The sequence below is a fragment of the Durio zibethinus genome, chromosome 13, assembly GCF_047325235.1.
Source record: "Durio zibethinus cultivar Kanyao isolate XHJ-2024 chromosome 13, ASM4732523v1, whole genome shotgun sequence".
Taxonomy (NCBI): domain Eukaryota; kingdom Viridiplantae; phylum Streptophyta; class Magnoliopsida; order Malvales; family Malvaceae; genus Durio; species Durio zibethinus.
The window spans coordinates 24,174,264-24,191,442 of record NC_143174.1 but is presented as its reverse complement, the minus strand read 5'-3'; the positions used below and the strand labels follow the sequence as shown (position 1 = coordinate 24,191,442).

At 35.1% G+C, this 17,179-nt stretch overlaps 3 protein-coding genes across 3 annotated transcripts; 1 reads left to right on the top strand and 2 right to left on the bottom strand.

Annotated features, from left to right (window-relative positions):
• Positions 1-550: 550 nt before the first annotated feature.
• On the bottom strand, positions 551-7,389 carry LOC111303275 (nuclear pore complex protein NUP1-like). Its single transcript, XM_022899406.2, has 8 exons — positions 7,055-7,389; positions 6,814-6,875; positions 6,529-6,683; positions 5,989-6,196; positions 4,197-4,508; positions 4,013-4,099; positions 1,813-2,490; positions 551-1,185 (listed from the first exon to the last, which is right to left on the bottom strand). Exons 1-8 carry the CDS (start codon positions 7,299-7,301, stop codon positions 751-753), a joined length of 2,184 nt encoding a protein of 727 aa, XP_022755141.2. The 5' UTR covers positions 7,302-7,389; the 3' UTR covers positions 551-750.
• Positions 7,390-10,773: 3,384 nt separating this feature from the next.
• On the top strand, positions 10,774-12,977 carry LOC111303274 (equilibrative nucleotide transporter 8-like). The gene is made up of 2 exons (XM_022899405.2): positions 10,774-11,423; positions 12,044-12,977. Exons 1-2 carry the CDS (start codon positions 10,916-10,918, stop codon positions 12,736-12,738), a joined length of 1,203 nt encoding a protein of 400 aa, XP_022755140.2. The 5' UTR covers positions 10,774-10,915; the 3' UTR covers positions 12,739-12,977.
• Positions 12,978-13,232: 255 nt separating this feature from the next.
• On the bottom strand, positions 13,233-14,568 carry LOC111303273 (uncharacterized). Its single transcript, XM_022899404.2, has 3 exons — positions 13,944-14,568; positions 13,684-13,856; positions 13,233-13,575 (listed from the first exon to the last, which is right to left on the bottom strand). Exons 1-3 carry the CDS (start codon positions 14,433-14,435, stop codon positions 13,476-13,478), a joined length of 765 nt encoding a protein of 254 aa, XP_022755139.2. The 5' UTR covers positions 14,436-14,568; the 3' UTR covers positions 13,233-13,475.
• Positions 14,569-17,179: the final 2,611 nt, after the last annotated feature.

Here is a 17,179-nt window from a genome sequence, read left to right as displayed (position 1 = left end):
CCCAACTCACCGACTCTTGATTTTGGACTTTGGCCTGGTATTCTCCCCCTTTCTCTCTCAACATGAATTTGGGTCTTTTCACAGTCTGATCTTCCTACACATTGATTTCATTGAAGGTAGGGACCAACAGGGATAAATTCTTTGTTGTTGAAAGTAGGAGCAACACCTCAGCATGTGATTCCTGTGGCATCCTGTTCGATCGGTAATCTTCTTGGCTTTGGGTTTTCGACGTAATTTCTGTAATGAGTGAACACGAATTATTCCACGTCCAACTCCAATCATCCAAGGTGGTCTGGTTTTCTTGTTTTCTTATCTAGAGAGCAGATGGGAAGATCCAAAAGCCAAAAAAATGGGAACAAGGCTAAGTTATAGTCCTCTCCTCTATCCGAAAGGGGAGAAAACCGCATATTCATAAAGAATCAAGTCACCGAAATAATTCCAACGGGTACTTCTTTCCATCGCTCCTAAAATAAAGATTATCAACCTGATCATTTTTAGACCGCCGACCTACCCATGAACAAACTAATGACAATACAATTTGCCGTAATCATGAACCAAGAAACCAAGAAGCGTACGTGCAAAAATTAAGTGAATCCAGGTTTCAGCTTTAGACAATTCTCTCTCCTAATCTCCTATAATAAGGCAATGATGCATAACTAATTGAGATTCTCACCGATGAAATTAGGTCTCCAGCTCACTACAGTCTAAATGGGGTTAAATGAAAAAGAAAAAAAATATATCATTTCTGTGTCAGTAGCATATGGCGTTTTTTCCTATTGAACTGAAAGATATTCTTGATGAGCTATCAGATCCGAAGTTGAAAGTAATATCTGAAGCATCAACATGGTTAGGGGCATTTCTTGTCGATGGGAAAGAAAAAACAAGGGCAGGGGATGATCTGTTTGAACCAAAACTATATGAAGGTCCTGTGTGGTCCTCTTTGGGCTGACGCACACTGCTACCTGATAGCGTTGGCATGATGGATGGTGTTGGAGGTTCAGAAGACACGCCAGAAGATGCAGGAACAGGGAAGGTGAAACCACTGCTATTATCCGTGGTAAACATCCACCTTTGCTCATGCTTGCAGACAGAAATAGAAGCCAAAACTGGTTTATTTCCCAAGGAGTTAGATGAAGGTATTTGTAGACCCTCAGACACAGTAGTATCAGTAACCTTTGAAAGATCCTGCCAAATAAATTGATTATTATGTAATTCTTTGATGTACACATGAATTATTAAAAGGAAAAAAACAAAATAAATGACAGATATAACAAAAGTTTAAACACTTGATACACCTAGGTAAGTTGACAAGTGATAGATTAAGTGATTTAATACTGCTTCTGCATCATATCATGATCACCAGATTCATGACCCCAACCAAATTTCAAAGTTGATTTACAAAAGGGAGGTAAAATGGTAGTACATCTTATCACCAATGTACTTAGTACATATGAGAGATGAAAAAATAGATAGAAGAACTTCACGCTTCTTTCACTTTCGAAGTTGGGACAACAAAACGATAGAATTTGGATGTTGATATATAGGCCATAGTGCACTTGTTAATAGAAAATGATATATTATCTTCTATATAGTATCTCCGTAAAAACAGGGCAAAACAGGTTCAATTTCCTCTTAAAAGATACTGAGAGCCTATAATTTAAATGCTTCTTGTTATAGCTGATACTCACTAGGAAAGTACTTAGCAAAATGATTACCATTAAGGCATGAGAATAATACACTGCTAGAGAATGCACAAGACCTAATGAGAGCATGCATGGTCACAGAGCACTAATATAAGGATGAATGAAATACCTTCCGTGCAGTCTTGATTTGAGAATCCTGAGTTTTTCCAAAATCTAGTGAAGATCCTGCATTATTGCCAAACATTGTAACAGTGTTGTCAACTTTTAAATCTGAAGTAGTTGTTATGTTCACATTCTTAGCCTCAATGGTACTCTCTGGAGAAGCCACAGAAAATGAGTTATGTCTATCTCCGTTCCATTGAGCAGGACTTCTATTGTTGATTTGATCTCTGCTTTTAGAAGAATCAAGTCCTAAATATGGCAAACCATTGTGACCCTTTGAAATGGCAGCATTAGCATCCGAAGATTGAGATCTTTTCCATGAAGTGTCTATCTTTAACTTGTCAGACTTCTTAGGAGTAGCTGGATTTCGCTCAAGGTGCTCCAATATTGTCCTAGCCATCTGGCTGGAATGCGGATGAACAGGTGGGATACGCATTTCAGAGCTTCTACGACCATCTACTGACTGAAAAACTGAAGAGCTTCTGGTGCCTCCTTGTTCCAAATTCTTCTTGATAGAAGGAAATAGACTTTTGGAAACATTGGAATTTCCCACTGGAAAAGGACCATTTAATGACAAATGAGAATAAACAGATCCTTTGGATGGAGTTTCTGCAATACCCTTATGTCGAATCCTGCGAATGGGTCCCACAGATCCATGCCCATCATCCACTATGTTGCTCCTCAACTTCAATCATGCGTTTAAATAACAAGCAAAGGAGTCATGTCAAACAGATGGACTGATAAGAATTTAATTCATCAAAAAGCATGTTGCAAACAGGCAATGGCTAAACCATAATTGATAGTTCCTTAGATTTTGTATATATCCAGCTTTGTAAAGAAAATATGGAGATTAGACTCTGTCCAACCTAAGGATTTGCTTGGTAGGAAGGATAGAGGGATTGAGGGAAGAAAATTTTTTAATCTAATCGCTAGGTTTCATAACAACTTTCCAACTTAGTAGCTTAATAATTGGATTAAAAACTTTTTCATCCTTATCTCTTTCTATCCTTCCTACCAAGCAAAGCCTAAATATTCGTAGGATAAAATTTTAGATAAATGATTATGACAAAACATAGAGACTACATCAGAAAACATAATGCTTATCCATACATCGGAAGTAACCAGGAAGACATTGAAGAAGCATGATGAAAACAAACATAGAGAGGATATAATTCAAGCTTGAACTACTAGTTATTACCATACTAAAAAAGGGTCAAGATTCAACATTCAATTTCCCCGTACTCATTATCCAAATGTAGCCTCTTTTTCTTCCTTACAAGAAAAAGGAAGTTGATTCCAAAATCTTATAAAGGTCCCACCTCCCAACTCCCAGTAAGCAGTTTCGTTTGTCCTGGTGCTTTGCCTAAATATCACATCAAGAGAGAAGGGTGAACCAGCCTTAGGACTTACTAAGAGTAAACCTACTTCTTTTCTTAGGTATAAAGAGAGTAAAGCTATTTGCACAAATTTAGATTAATTGCCCAAAGCAGGAGCTTACTTATTAGAAAAGTGCCATTCCAAATAGAATTGTAATCCTAGTTTATTCATTTCCACATAAGCTAACAGCTAAGTTATAGGAATCTTGTTCTGTCCCCAAATCCTTGTTCAGAGGACAAGTAACTATAAGCTTAAGCTCGACTAACTTATTTATCCACGCATCATATAAGCCATAAAACTTATTTATCCACACATCATATGAGCCATGTAACAAGAAAGTTATGCTTTAAAAAGAGAAAGAGGACAACAAAAGTATGTAAGTAAAATTTTCAGCATGACATTTCATTTTAAAATGTACTAAAACCCAAGCCACAATTTCTTCATCCTTCTAGGATAACTAGCATATGTCATCTGATTCACTTCAACCATCTCCTTTCATTTTAGCCTTCTAAATTAAGCGAGATATCATTCTTAGAAGCACTTCAAGAACATTGCTTGACATGTGACAGTGTTAACTAAGGTATTTATGCACCTAAATTACCAAGCAGTGGTCAATGTCACTAATGAACAATGAAAATGGTATGACCTCACCATGAGACATGCATACCAAGAAGTAGAAAAACATGTATGCAAATGCATATATATGCTTGTGTGTGTGTGTTTATATATATATATATATATATATATATATATATATAGAGAGAGAGAGAGAGAGAGAGAAAGCACCATAATCAGAAGTAACATTATGACTGCTACTCATGAAAAATTACCTGCCCATACACAGGAGTTTGTGAATGTTGCAAGGGTGAGAATAAACCATTCAGGAAACCATTATCCTCATCTTGAACATGAGCCAACTGATTACACGCAAGGAAGATGAAAAAAATCATCTCTCATGCAATCAATCAAGTTTAAATCATAACAGAAAAAACACAATATTTTGAAATTCCACACCTTGGATTTAGATTTTGAATAGATAGATCTGGAGTAAGGGGTTCTTGGAATATTATGGAGCCCCAATCTGCCTCTTTGACTTTGTGGAGTTAGATAACCACACTGATCCTGTACCATGGAACCTGGCCAACATGCGGATGGCTTTGATGAAGGCAATTGTACAAATGTTTCTGATGCAAAATCATCACCAAGCATTTTTGGTCTTTCATCTTTTGATATAATACTCTTAGAACCTAGGTTTACTTCTAATCTCTGGCTTGCCATGTATGCTTTTGCAATTTCAATTGGTGAAGGTACAGTTTCATCTAGGAGCTGCAATGTTTCATAGAATTTAAAAATTTAAATAAATAGGAAAAAAAAAAAGATATGATGGGAGACCAGAACATCAAATTTCAACAATACATGATATATGTTGAGCATGCCAAAAGATGCAACTCTGTGCATGCACCCACATATGTATCAGAGAGAGAGAGACAGACAGAGACAGAGAGATGAGATAAAAAAAATGATATACTATAATACTAATAAACTTCTATTCATGGGAGGAAAAGAGACTTACCTTTTTTGTTGGCAGTTCCCACAAGGCTCATCCTACCCAACCTTCCTCTTCCTAACCGACCCACAGCTGTCGTAACTCATCTTAATTTACTTTCAAGAGCCCAGCCCTCATTTATATCTCCTTTCAATATGTCAAAAGCTTCCACAAAAACATTTAATAACATTTATCTATCACAAGCCTATTCAAAAGTTAGCTATTTAATATCTTTGATAGAATTATTAACTTGACAAGTATATCATAACTACTTCTAATTATATGATACACTGCATTGCATCTTTACTTCCTTAAGTGAGTACACTTATTAGATATCCACAAATAAGCACCTAAGCATCTGATGCGTTAAAGTTAATGAACGAAATTATGAGAATTTTACAGCACCTATTCTCTCTTTTCAATTTGTGCAATGGAATTTCTAGTCCAAAATGTGAAGTATTCGAGCTATGGTTAGAAGGCTAGATCTTTTATTTTCTTTCCTATCCAGCATTGTTTCAATTCACAACCAGCCCTAAATAATTCTATTAAAAGCCTAGACGACCACCTATCAAACCTTAACTGAATGCACACCAACAACCTTCAAGCTTCAACTCTAACCACTGTCCATGGTACTGTTGACAACCCAAATCAGCAGGGATATTTATTGCCATTTTGTTTGCTTTTGCTCTCAAAGTGAAGTCTTTTCCTTTCTAAACCAACCAGAAGACTATAAATTATACTATCCTATCCAATTAAACCCTAAAATTACAAGTTCTTGTCACTATACAAATAAATTACCTTAATTGGATGCAACCCCCTTTCTTGTCCTACATCAATTTCATTGAAGACTAAGTTACATTACTTAAAGTGATAAATGATACAACAATTTGAGTTCAAATTTTAGGCTTTAAAAATAAAATATAAGGGTTTCTACAAGTTATGTTACTCTGACTCAGGGTGAATGTCGGATATGGGTATGGGTGTGACACGGGCATGTTCAATTATTTCTAAAAGTTTTTCCATAAATTTGGAAGGTGGACCACTATACCATGTCTGTTGGATATGTGATGCAGACGGATACTTAAACGAAAATAAAGAATTGAAGCAACATCGTCTAATTTATAATTCACTACAAATGGAATAATTTTTCATATTTTGGCACAAAAATCATGACAAACAGAAGCCACAGCATTCAATCTCAGTGTTCCATGCAAATACCATTGATCCAAAATACAAGTGCATTATGATGATTTCACTCACCGTTGGCTTAGAAATTGGGGTTGCCAAATTCCATAAAGCTTTATTTAAATCATCCTGTTTTTCTTCAGTTGGCCTCATCAGGTTTTGAGCAACTATAGGTTCCTTGGCACCTCCAGCAGACAGGGTTAAATCCTTACTTTCTTGATCAACTTTAGGAACATCAACAGCCCTTGCATTTATAATCCCTATCAGATGATTGATTTCATCCCTGGATATAGATTATAGATGTTAAAACCAATATTAGATTAGATTATAGGTTTTAAAACCAATATTAGATAATTAACTCTTTGCACTAACTGAATGATCACCCTGATAGTTAGAGACAAACATGATATGATTATGTGCACAGACAGAGATGAAAAGATCATTAATTAATAACATCAAAACCAAGTTCATTCATAATGGCTAGGATATGGCTATAATTGATGTTCTAGACAAAATTTATACCAGTAATCTTGGAAGAAACAAGCAAGTTTACAATTTATGAACCAAGGAAAGAATGTATAATCATCACCAACAACAACAAGAAGAAGAAGTCACCTCGAAAATGTTTTCCCCTTCATCAGCTTTTCAATTTCTGAAAGTCCATCATCCTTAAAGTCAACCTGATGGTCCTTTCTGTTTTCCACAAAGTGAGAAGCAACCTTTGATCCATCAGTTGTTCCACCAGTACCGGTTGTTTTGGACACTCCAAACTAGAAAAAGAATACAATTATATTCATTCATTGTCAGCCATCAAGAAAGCTCAAATTAACAATTTTTCGATTAGATAGAGTCAGTACAACGTGATTTAACAAAATTTAAAGTGAATCTTAAAACCCTTACAATTGAAGAACAAGTTTGATCTTCGCCATTAGCATGTTCTTCTATATCTTCATCCAAGTTAACTGTTTCCAACAGAAATAACAAACCTCAACAACTAATCACAGTAATAAATCATTTACTCACTTTCAATAACCCACAAAGTTACTCACTTTCAATCCCTAAAAAACCCTAATTAATTCCTACGAAAATAAAAGTTTTAACAAAGACGTAGTTTTTATTTAAAAAAAAAAGTTCAACTAACTGTGAGTTTGAGGTTCTGGCATTGGGAGGTAATCGCTGGTTAGTGGATTCGAGAAGAGGGAAGGGAAGATTCTAGTGGCGCCGCCGGCTATGAGACGGCAAGCCGGATCGACGAGTTTGGAAAGCAAGCGACCGCGTAGGGATTGGTTTTGCTGAGGGCGGGCGTAAGGTGTGGCCAGCGGTCGACGCGGCGGATTTCTCCTTAATTTCCCGCCGGCGCCGCGCTCTGTTGCTTCGGGGTCTTGCATCGGTAGCACGCACAATCACGCATCGGCTCACTGTGCTTACTGCGAAGGGCGCTTTATTGACATTTTTTTTTTCTTTTTGTTCCTTTATAGCTACGAGTTTGGTTTTATTTTTCTTATATTGTGCGGCAGCTACCCGGTATCCACCAAACCAATAGGAACATGCCACGTTTTGCAATAATGAAGGGACGTATAAAAAAATGAAAAAAATTAAATAATATTCCGATAAACTCTTAAAATTTCACTAAAAGTGAAAATAATCTTTTTATTATATTAAATTAAAGTAATAAAATTTTATTCTATTATAATTAAAATCTTGAGATTGTAAAATATTTAATTTTTTATTAAAATTTTTTAATTGAATGATATAATTTTAAAAATAAATTATTTAAATTTATTTCAATGAGTTGAATGAAAAATATTTACAAAATTATTATTTTAATAATTATGTTAATCGAATGTTATTCCTTCGTTTTTTATTTTTAATAAATATAATTACAATAAAATGAAAATTCATATTACTAATTTCATGTAGTAAAAAGTTGAAAAACTTATTTTTATTATTATTGAGTGAAATTTGAGAATTTATATGAATATTATTAAAAAAAATTAATTACTACTGGTATGAAATTGTAAATAAAAATACATCTAATTTATGGTTTATCTTTATCTAGATTGAAGTGGTTCCCTTTGGTCATTTTCTTTCTATTTATGAAGATAATTAAATTTGTATAAGATCATAAAGGATTTATACCGGTCCAAATAAATAAGCAAGAGAGTCAACAAAAAAAAAAATTTTTAATTCTTTTTGACATGTTTTTTCTACAAATAATTTTCTTTCAATATATGACTTGTTTTGAGAGCTACGTTATCAACAACAATAACCCAGCCAAAGAAAAAAAATTAGAATCGCAGTTCAGAAAAGAAGAAGAAGAAGCAAGGGAAGGTAGTCAACATGGGCAGTAATGTTTTTCCTTGAAGGTGCTGATGTCATGCCAAACGCTAAAGGAAGTAAGTAGCGCACATTAATTTCATATCAAATTGAAGAGAAAAAAATATATCACTGAATATATAAGCGTTGATATTACACATTTGAATAAATTAATTTTATGATAATAGGATAATAGTTACATGATAAGTTATATTAGAACTAATTTTTGATTCATTCAACTTCATTCTAAGCGCCTTAATGAAAATAAGTATGATGGATAAAATATGACTACATCAAGCACTTTAAAAGAAAGTAAGCAGGGTGGCAATCATGACAAAGGTAAAGAATAAATAAGATGCATTAACCTTATATCGAATAGAAAAAAAATAAGGTTATTGGGCATATAAACGTTGGTGCTGTACACTCTAATAAACTGATTTTACATGGAGAGAATAATAGTAACGTGACACTTAAACTGGGACTAGCAGCTTATCTTTGATCCATGACCATGAATTGAATAGCTACGTTTGGAATTGGGAACACATGACCATCATAAGCCTAAACAAGTTGATTGAAATATCAGCATCACTGCCTGCCTTGTTTCAACAAATGAGCAGGTAAAAGTATAAATTGTTGCAAATATCATCATGCACCTTACTTAGCCATTTCCTGTAGCCAAAACATGCTCTCTTTGAAACCCTGGAAGCCAATGATGATCAAGGCAAACATTGAAAAGATGAATTATTAAACCATGATCTGCTTCATCTCATTAAGAAATATATATGACAACAGTTTCAGGCATAGATAGATCATTTTATTCAGATTTAAAGAAAAAAACATTCAGTTCCATCATTGCGGTCTTCGTATACCAAAGGAAGACTACAGACATAACAGGTGCTCCAGCTTCATGGCAATCGCTTAAATTAGTGTTTTTATCAAGAAACTGTGTTTGAAGATCAGTTTGGCAGCTCTATTATTGCAGAAAACTAGAAGTTCTAGGAAACAAATTGCCAGGTAATTCATGTGGCCCAGCACTGCAGGCGCATAGCTAAAATGCCGGTACTCTGATGTATTTGTTGTTCGCATCCAAACATAAAATCAACAATAATGTGGAATATTATAGCAGAAGATCATTCATTGTGTTAGGCCTAGAAATATCACTTTAATCATCAGAATTGCATACCATATATAAATATACCTTTCGCATTTTGTGCAGATTGGAGAATAAAGTTCCAAAAGTTAATTGCTTTCAAAGTCAAAAAGTAAGTAACCACTAATTACCAACAGCTTGTTATCTTGTATTGGGTTGAAAACTAGTATTAAATAAAAAAAAAGTTTAATTATGATTCCACTATTTCATAAAGCAAACCAATTTTTGTCCTTAACACTTTGAATTAATGGACGGTGGAATTTGGCTTGTGCAGGCCTATGATAGACTTGGGAGTATCATATGAAGCAAGTACCAAAGGCATTGCTTCTCTGTTAGTGTCTTTGTCACAGTCATGAGTGTGAATTCTTGTAGGAAACAATCATGAGTATGTAGCAATCATAGTTATATTCATCAAGATAGCATTATTTTTCAACAGTGAAGCAGAAATCGTTTCCAATTAAGTTTTCTTTTTCGAACAAAAAATGTGGTAAAAACCTTGAAGCTCTTTCCTTATGCGTGGCTGGTTCTGCAGCAACAATTCATGGGTGACTGTTTCATGTGCTGTCATTTATCAGCTTCCTTAAAAGTAAGAAAAAGTAAGGAAGCAAAGGGGTGGAGAGCAGAGGGAAAGAGAGGGAATAATAGCAGGAGCTAATAGTTGAAACGACACAAGTCAAAAGAGGGGGTGATCAAGCTATCTGGTGAAGATTTTTTGGCATTGAAAGATGGAATCAAGTTCTGCAGATGGATGGCTAATCAAAAAATCAGGACCTGTTCAACTTGCCGAAAGGACCTCTTCTTTCACTTCGTGACCCTTGACAGCAAGTTGGTTCTTCTCCAAATAAATCTCATATCAGCCTATCAACATACTCAGCAGCCACTGATATCTCGCATTGTCAAAATTAAGGAGAAAAAAGTTAGATAAATATCAAATCTTCGAATGCTAAGAAGATGTAAATATATAATTGTGCAATTATTGATTCTTTTAGCTGCTTTCTCAAGTGAATGATTATTTGCAAGCCGTGAAATGATTGTCTCAAGAGGTTACAGATATTTGCCAGCGCCTAGTAGTTCTGTTAAGATTCTGATTATTAACTTGACAATACCATGGCATGCTACCCCATGTGTAGTAGCAGTACATCAATGAAAAAGGTACTTCCAACTCGGCCATCCATTGCTGTCCCCACACAGTGCATATTTTCTCCAAGCATGAGCCCCATCGATTCCAAATCCCAACCCATCAATCAAATCCAAGATCAATATTGGTAGAGCTGTCAGCTAACCAAGTGGCTCCGGCTTTATTGGTTAGTCAAGTTGGTTCAATGTTTAGTAACCAATCTCAGAAGGGAGCTAAGTTTTGCATATAAATACCACAAAAGCTCTTGCGCTTGATCAGCTTAATTAGCTTGCTTATGCCTTGCTAATCAACAAGTCAATTCATCATGCTCTGCACCGCTTATTGTAAAGCTTAAATTCCAACCAAAGACTGCATTTACAACTTATAACTTAGAAGTGGAACCTTGAAGCCTGCAAGAAATGCAAAAAATGGAAAACCCAAAGGCTTCAGCAGATCAGCCTGAGCCAAGGGACATTTACAAAATTGCTTATATAATCCATTTCTTGCTTGGTGCAGGCAATTTGCTTCCTTGGAATGCTTTTATCACAGCTGTTGATTACTTCGGTTATCTCTACCCTGACAAGCATGTTGAAAAGGTTTTCTCTGTAGGTTATATGAGCTCTTCTCTGCTAGTTTTAGTTGTTATGATGAGTTCGGGTTGTTGCAGCAGAATGTTTACTCATAGATTTAGAATGAACATGGGGTTTTCCATGTTTATTCTCTCCCTAATGGTTGCTCCAACTATAGACTGGGCGTGGCATAGCAGCTGGTCGAAAGAAAGACAGGATACAACCTATTTTGTGACAGTTGCAGCAGTTGTAATATGTGGTTTAGCAGATGGCTTGATAGCAGGAAGCTTGATAGGATCAGCGGGAAAGCTTCCAAAACAATACATGCAGGCTATTTTTGCTGGAACTGCCTCTTCAGGTACCTTGTAACACTTTCACTATTTAATTCCTATCCTGATTCTCCTATTGCTTATCTGAATTAAACAATCTGGAGTTTTTAAGTATATCGATGACAAGAATGAAGTGACTTTACAGAAATCATATATGAGAAAACATGTCCTTGAAATTAATTATTTCAGTTGAAGAAGATTAAAAAAAAAAAAAGAAAAGCTACTTGTTTCTTATCCTAATTATGGTTGGCCCGAATAGGGATGTACTGAAAGCCCAAGAACCCTTTGCCACGAAATTAAAAAAAAAAAGGGTAAAGCTTTAGTTGTAGTTCCACACAAATTGAGGAATAATCGCTTCTATTAGGTGCTCTTTCTTTTTCCTTTTGAATAAGCTCAAAAGTGCATACCAGCCTAAGGTAACATATGTGCTAAGCTAGAATGTAGCTTATCTTCACTTTTTGTACAAAAAAGATCCCTCAGAATATGGAACTTATTCCATGCAAGTGCGTCCTTTATTCTTCTAATCACCATCTAGGATATTTGTTCTAGCTCCAATTACCCTTGTTTCCTGTAGGAAGACTAAAACAGTTGCTGCTCGATCTGCAATGTGACTCAATTATCTAACTAAATTCAACATATCTGATAACAGGTGTACTGGTTTCCATCCTGCGAATAATAACTAAGGCTTCACTTCCACAAACCCCACAGGGCCTTCGAGCAAGTGCTCACTTCTATTTTATAGTCAGCACCACCATCCTGCTTTGCTGCGTTCTTTGCTGCAATTTGCTATACAAGTTACCAGTTATGCAACAGCATTACAGACTTCATGGAGATGACATATTTTGCTCCAGGACACAATTTTGGACCGTGGCAAGAAAAGTCTGCTGGCCAGCTCTCGGGATTCTCATGATATACGTAGTGACCCTATCTATTTTCCCCGGATTTATAGCCGAGAATCTGGAATCCAAGCTTCTTCAGGAATGGTATCCTGTGTTGCTGATTACGTTGTATAATGTTGCAGATTTCATGGGAAAATCTCTGACTGCAATATATGTTCTACGGAGCATTAAGAAAGCTACATGGGCTTCCATATCTAGGCTTTTATTCTATCCACTTTTCACTGCTTGCCTCCATGGACCAAAGTGGCTGAAGGGTGAAATACCAGTAGTGGTTCTTACATTTTTGCTCGGACTGACGAATGGATACCTAACAAGCGTGTTGATGATCCTAGGCCCCAAGACCGTACCAGTGTCGGAAGCAGAATTATCTGCAATTGTATTGGTCTTGTTCCTGGGAATTGGTTTGGTCAGTGGTTCTGTTCTTGGTTGGTTTTGGATCATTTGATCCTTCCTAGGCTCTGGTTTTGGATCATTTGATCCTTCCTGAGCTTCCCCAGTCTCCAACTCATGTAGCTAGTTTTCCTTGCAATAGGAAAAGGTTAGTTCTGCTCTTCTGTGTGCTGATTTTGCAAACCTGAAGTTAACTCTTAATGTACTCCGCATAATGATGAAATCTGAAAGTTCTCTTAAGAGTCTGTGAAAACACAATAAAAAAAAAAAGCCTCAATGAATGTTATTATTAGCAACCAGGTTGCTTGGCAAAATCTATAAGCAGCTTGTCTTTATTATCAGCCAAAAGCAACGAATAATCAGAAAACTCCAAAAAAAAAAAAAGGATAAAAACAATGGCTTTTGTCTTTTGATCTTGATCTACTTGGAATCAATTTCATGTGCAGGAACTAAGCAATCTTGAAAGATCAACAACCAGGTACCAATTCCTTCAGTAACCTTCATGCTTATTGTAATGAACAGAGAGGTACTAAAAAGAATGAGAGTGGATGATTCCAATGAAAAATTCATTTCCATATCTTATTTTTTCCTTCCACATGATACGGCTCCGAGAATGAGTACAGCAAAACAGAGTTCTCAATAACTACAACTCTCACTCTTTTCTACAAAGGGCAAAGAAAAAAAAAAGGTATATTAACAAAAGTCGGAAAGCTAAGTACAAGCTATGTCACAAGCGTTTTAAGAAGCAGCAGCCAAAGGAGGAGGCATTGGAGGAGATCCGTGGAAAAAGCTTTACTCTGATCCTTTAATCAGATTTTCCCCAACCTCTGCCTCTTCTTTTTCTTCTTCCTCAGAATCCCAAAGAAATCGTGCATATGATGCTAGCACAAAACTGCAATTTCATTGAAAAAAAAAAAGGAAGAAGATTTTCGTTAATCATTGTGTGATTAAACATAAACGACAAAACCCATTGTTTAGAATTTTGTTTTGGGGAATTCACCAGTCGTTAGGGGCGGCTTTAACAGCTTGATCAAAATAAGATTCAGCTCTCTGACCATCTTTGAGAGTTTGCCAGATTAAACCAGCGTACATAGACAGAACATTCCCGTCATTTGGATTTGCCAAGATTGCCCTCCCACAGTATTCCTCGGCTTTCACCAAATCGCCACGAACCTGTCCGGTTTTCCGACATTAGATCAAACTCAAAACTCTTCACCTTTCTTTTGTAAAAAAAAAACAAAAAATAGTAAGCCTAGTTACCTCTTTTAAGAATCTCGCGTAATTGCTGAGGAGAAGTGAATTTCCAGGATTAGCCTCGATCATTTTCTGATAATACAAATCCCAACAGCCCCATTCGTTCTCACCACCGCCTCTGCCGCCGCCGCCGATCTTTCCCCCACTACCGCCTATCCCACACTCTTCCTCCACCCCAAGCGACGCCGTTCTCCACCGCTGAAATCCAGCTTCTTCTTTCTCCACCTCTTCTTCCTCGACACAGATCCCATTCACGATCCCGTTATTTTTCCTAACGGCTCCCATCTTGGGGACTACGAGGTTCCACGGATCCGTCTCGGACAGCGCCCTCGCCTTCCTCCTATTCGAATCGTCGCTCGATCCCACGGAAATCGAGCTCGAACGCGAAACGATTCGGGGTCGGGAAATCTGGTGAGAAAACTCGTGCTCCGGCGATGGCTTCTTCAAGTGTGGGACCCATGAGTTAAGTATCGGCGTTGATCCTCTCCTTAAAAGCATGTTGTACTAAAATAAAATGTTAAGAAATTAATGGTGACTTTCATAAAAAAGCCAAAGATCAGGTATCTAAAACTTTCCTTTTGGCCCTCGCTTCTCGGCTGCAACTGCAACGTTTAAGACGGACGTTCAGAAGAACAAGACGAGGCTGTGATGGGTTTTATATAGGGAGACTGGGTGGCTGTACGGAAAATCTGGGCCGTTGATTTGAGTGATTGAATCTGAAATAGTGATGTGCACGTGGTTTTTTGTTGGGCTGGGTTACTAAAGACCTGTTTGGTTTGCGCTAAATTATATAAAGGGAGATGCTATCACCTTAGAAAGGATTTTTGCCAGCTTCGTCAAAAATTATATTTGTTGAATTTAAAATTTAACTATATAACAAGTTTAAAATTAAATTTTAATATATATATATATATTTTTTATTTAACGCTGCCTTAAAAAAATTGTATTTGTTGACTCTTGGTTGAAAAATGAGGGCAATTGTAAAGTTTTAATGTTAGGAATTTTTTTTTTTTTAGAATAGGAATATTCTAAAATGCAGTACCAAACAAATCCTAAAATTGGCACAACAGACCATGTCGGGCTTTTCTCATTTATGCGGGCCGGAGGAGACAAGTACACGGTTTTGAGTTTTTGACATTACAAATCACGTCAGCTGGAGCTTGGCATCACCGTCGGATTGTCGACCTGACGTGCTTCAACGGTTCCGATTCAATCTCTTCACGTGACACACCAAAAACCGCTGGCATTTTCCCCAGGAAAGGAAGTGGCAGGATTTTTCCTACGGTAATCGTATTACAACTCCGAAGAGAAAAAGCCCTGAATTTTGAAGTTGATTTACGGGGGTGCCACTGATTTACTTGAGTGAATGGTCTAGATGGGACGGTGCCGCAAATTGAAGCAAGTGGTGGAGCCCGGGGTGGGGTTGGGGCAATTGGCCTCAACGGTGCGTAGTTAGAGGCCATCAATTCAATAGCATCAGGTCTAATGGGGGTGACCGGGTGGGCTGTTGTTAATTGGTTAGAAGTGGACGGATGCAGCACCCTCTTCCATGATTTTTACGGGTCCCATCCAAAGTTCCCTTGCAACTTGCAAATCTAAGGCTAATTTCGTCTTTTGAGTCTCAATTATTTCTTTTTTAGATTTTTTTATATAAAAAAAGTTTAAGTAGGTCACATTGCTCGTGATTGCCATCCTTTTTTTCGCGACGTCGCTACTTGCAAAAATTATTAAGTAGTAAATAGTGATGTTTTTGTCCATAATTGCCATGGACAGTAAAAAGTAATTTTCCTCTTTTTTTGGGAGAAGAAATTTACAATTCATTGTTTTTTTACTGAATTTTGACAAAAAAAATACATTAAATGTATTTTTTAAAAATAATATTTATGATAAACATAATTTTTTTTAATAACAAAAACGTCAAAATAATTTCCTTTTTATGTCGTATGCATGATCAACGCTTGATCATTTTTTTTTTATAAATCATCTACAGTTAATTCATTTCTATTTCAATACACCCAAGTGTAATTTTCCTAATATTCTTGACATCTTAAATTAATATGTTTTAAATTTTCAAATCAAGAAGTAAATTTAAATGTTAAAAAATACTAAAAATAACTTTCAAATTATTTTATTTTTTAAATAAATTTTTATATTTTCATTTATATTCAAACTCACTTCAGCTTTTATCAACCTGAATGAGCTTGTTACAAAGGAGAGGAGCGTTTGGGGGCAAGAATTTCACTGGCAGTTGATGCATTATTTTGTGGTCCAAAATTTTTAGTATTCGATAATCATTTTGAATTTGATATATTTGATATCAAATTGAGTTAAATTTTATAAATAAATAAGCTCTTTCAAAAATTTTTTATTCATAAAATTTAAAATCAATTAATTATAAATATTAAATTTAAATTTAAAATTTATTAGATATTATTTTAATGATAATATAAATTAATTAACTTTTTTAAATTTAATAATTATTTTGCTATTATTATGATATTATTTTAAAATTTTTATTTTTTATGCACTAAAATATTTTAATTGATAAGTATAATAAAAAAATGACATATATTTTATTTTTTAATTATTTTTAAAATTTTTAATATATCTTAAAAATTATAAATGATTTTTTAAAATTTTAGTCTAAAAACACTACTACGAGTGAATGAAATCACTAAATCACAAGTTGGCAATTTGGCTCAATTTAGGAAACCCCTCCTACAACGTAGGCAGCTTCTAAGGACTATGATCGGTAATTTAATCCATCTTCAAAGGATTTCGACCGATATAACATTACAAAATCGATTTTTTTTTTTAAATTTGAGTTTTAGATCGAATTGAATAAGATTATGAAACAATCGAGATCGGATCGAGTTTAAATTTTAAATAAACTCAGTCTGATCTGATTCGATATTATATAAAAAATTATTTTTTAATTAATTTTTTAATTTTTTATTTATATATATTTAGATAATGATATTTTTAAATATTTATATTTAAAAAATAATATTTTATTAATTTCAAATCAAATCAAATTAAATTTAATTTATATAATATCAAATCAAAATCAAATTTAGATATAAAAATATAAAAAAAAATTTTAATAAAATCAAATTTAAATTTAACAACACATAAAATTAAATTAAATTCGTACGAATAAAATTCATTTCGAACCTACTCGATAATAACTTTACTCAGGATTGATTATCAAACCTAACCTCTTCTTACTTGTAATTAATAAA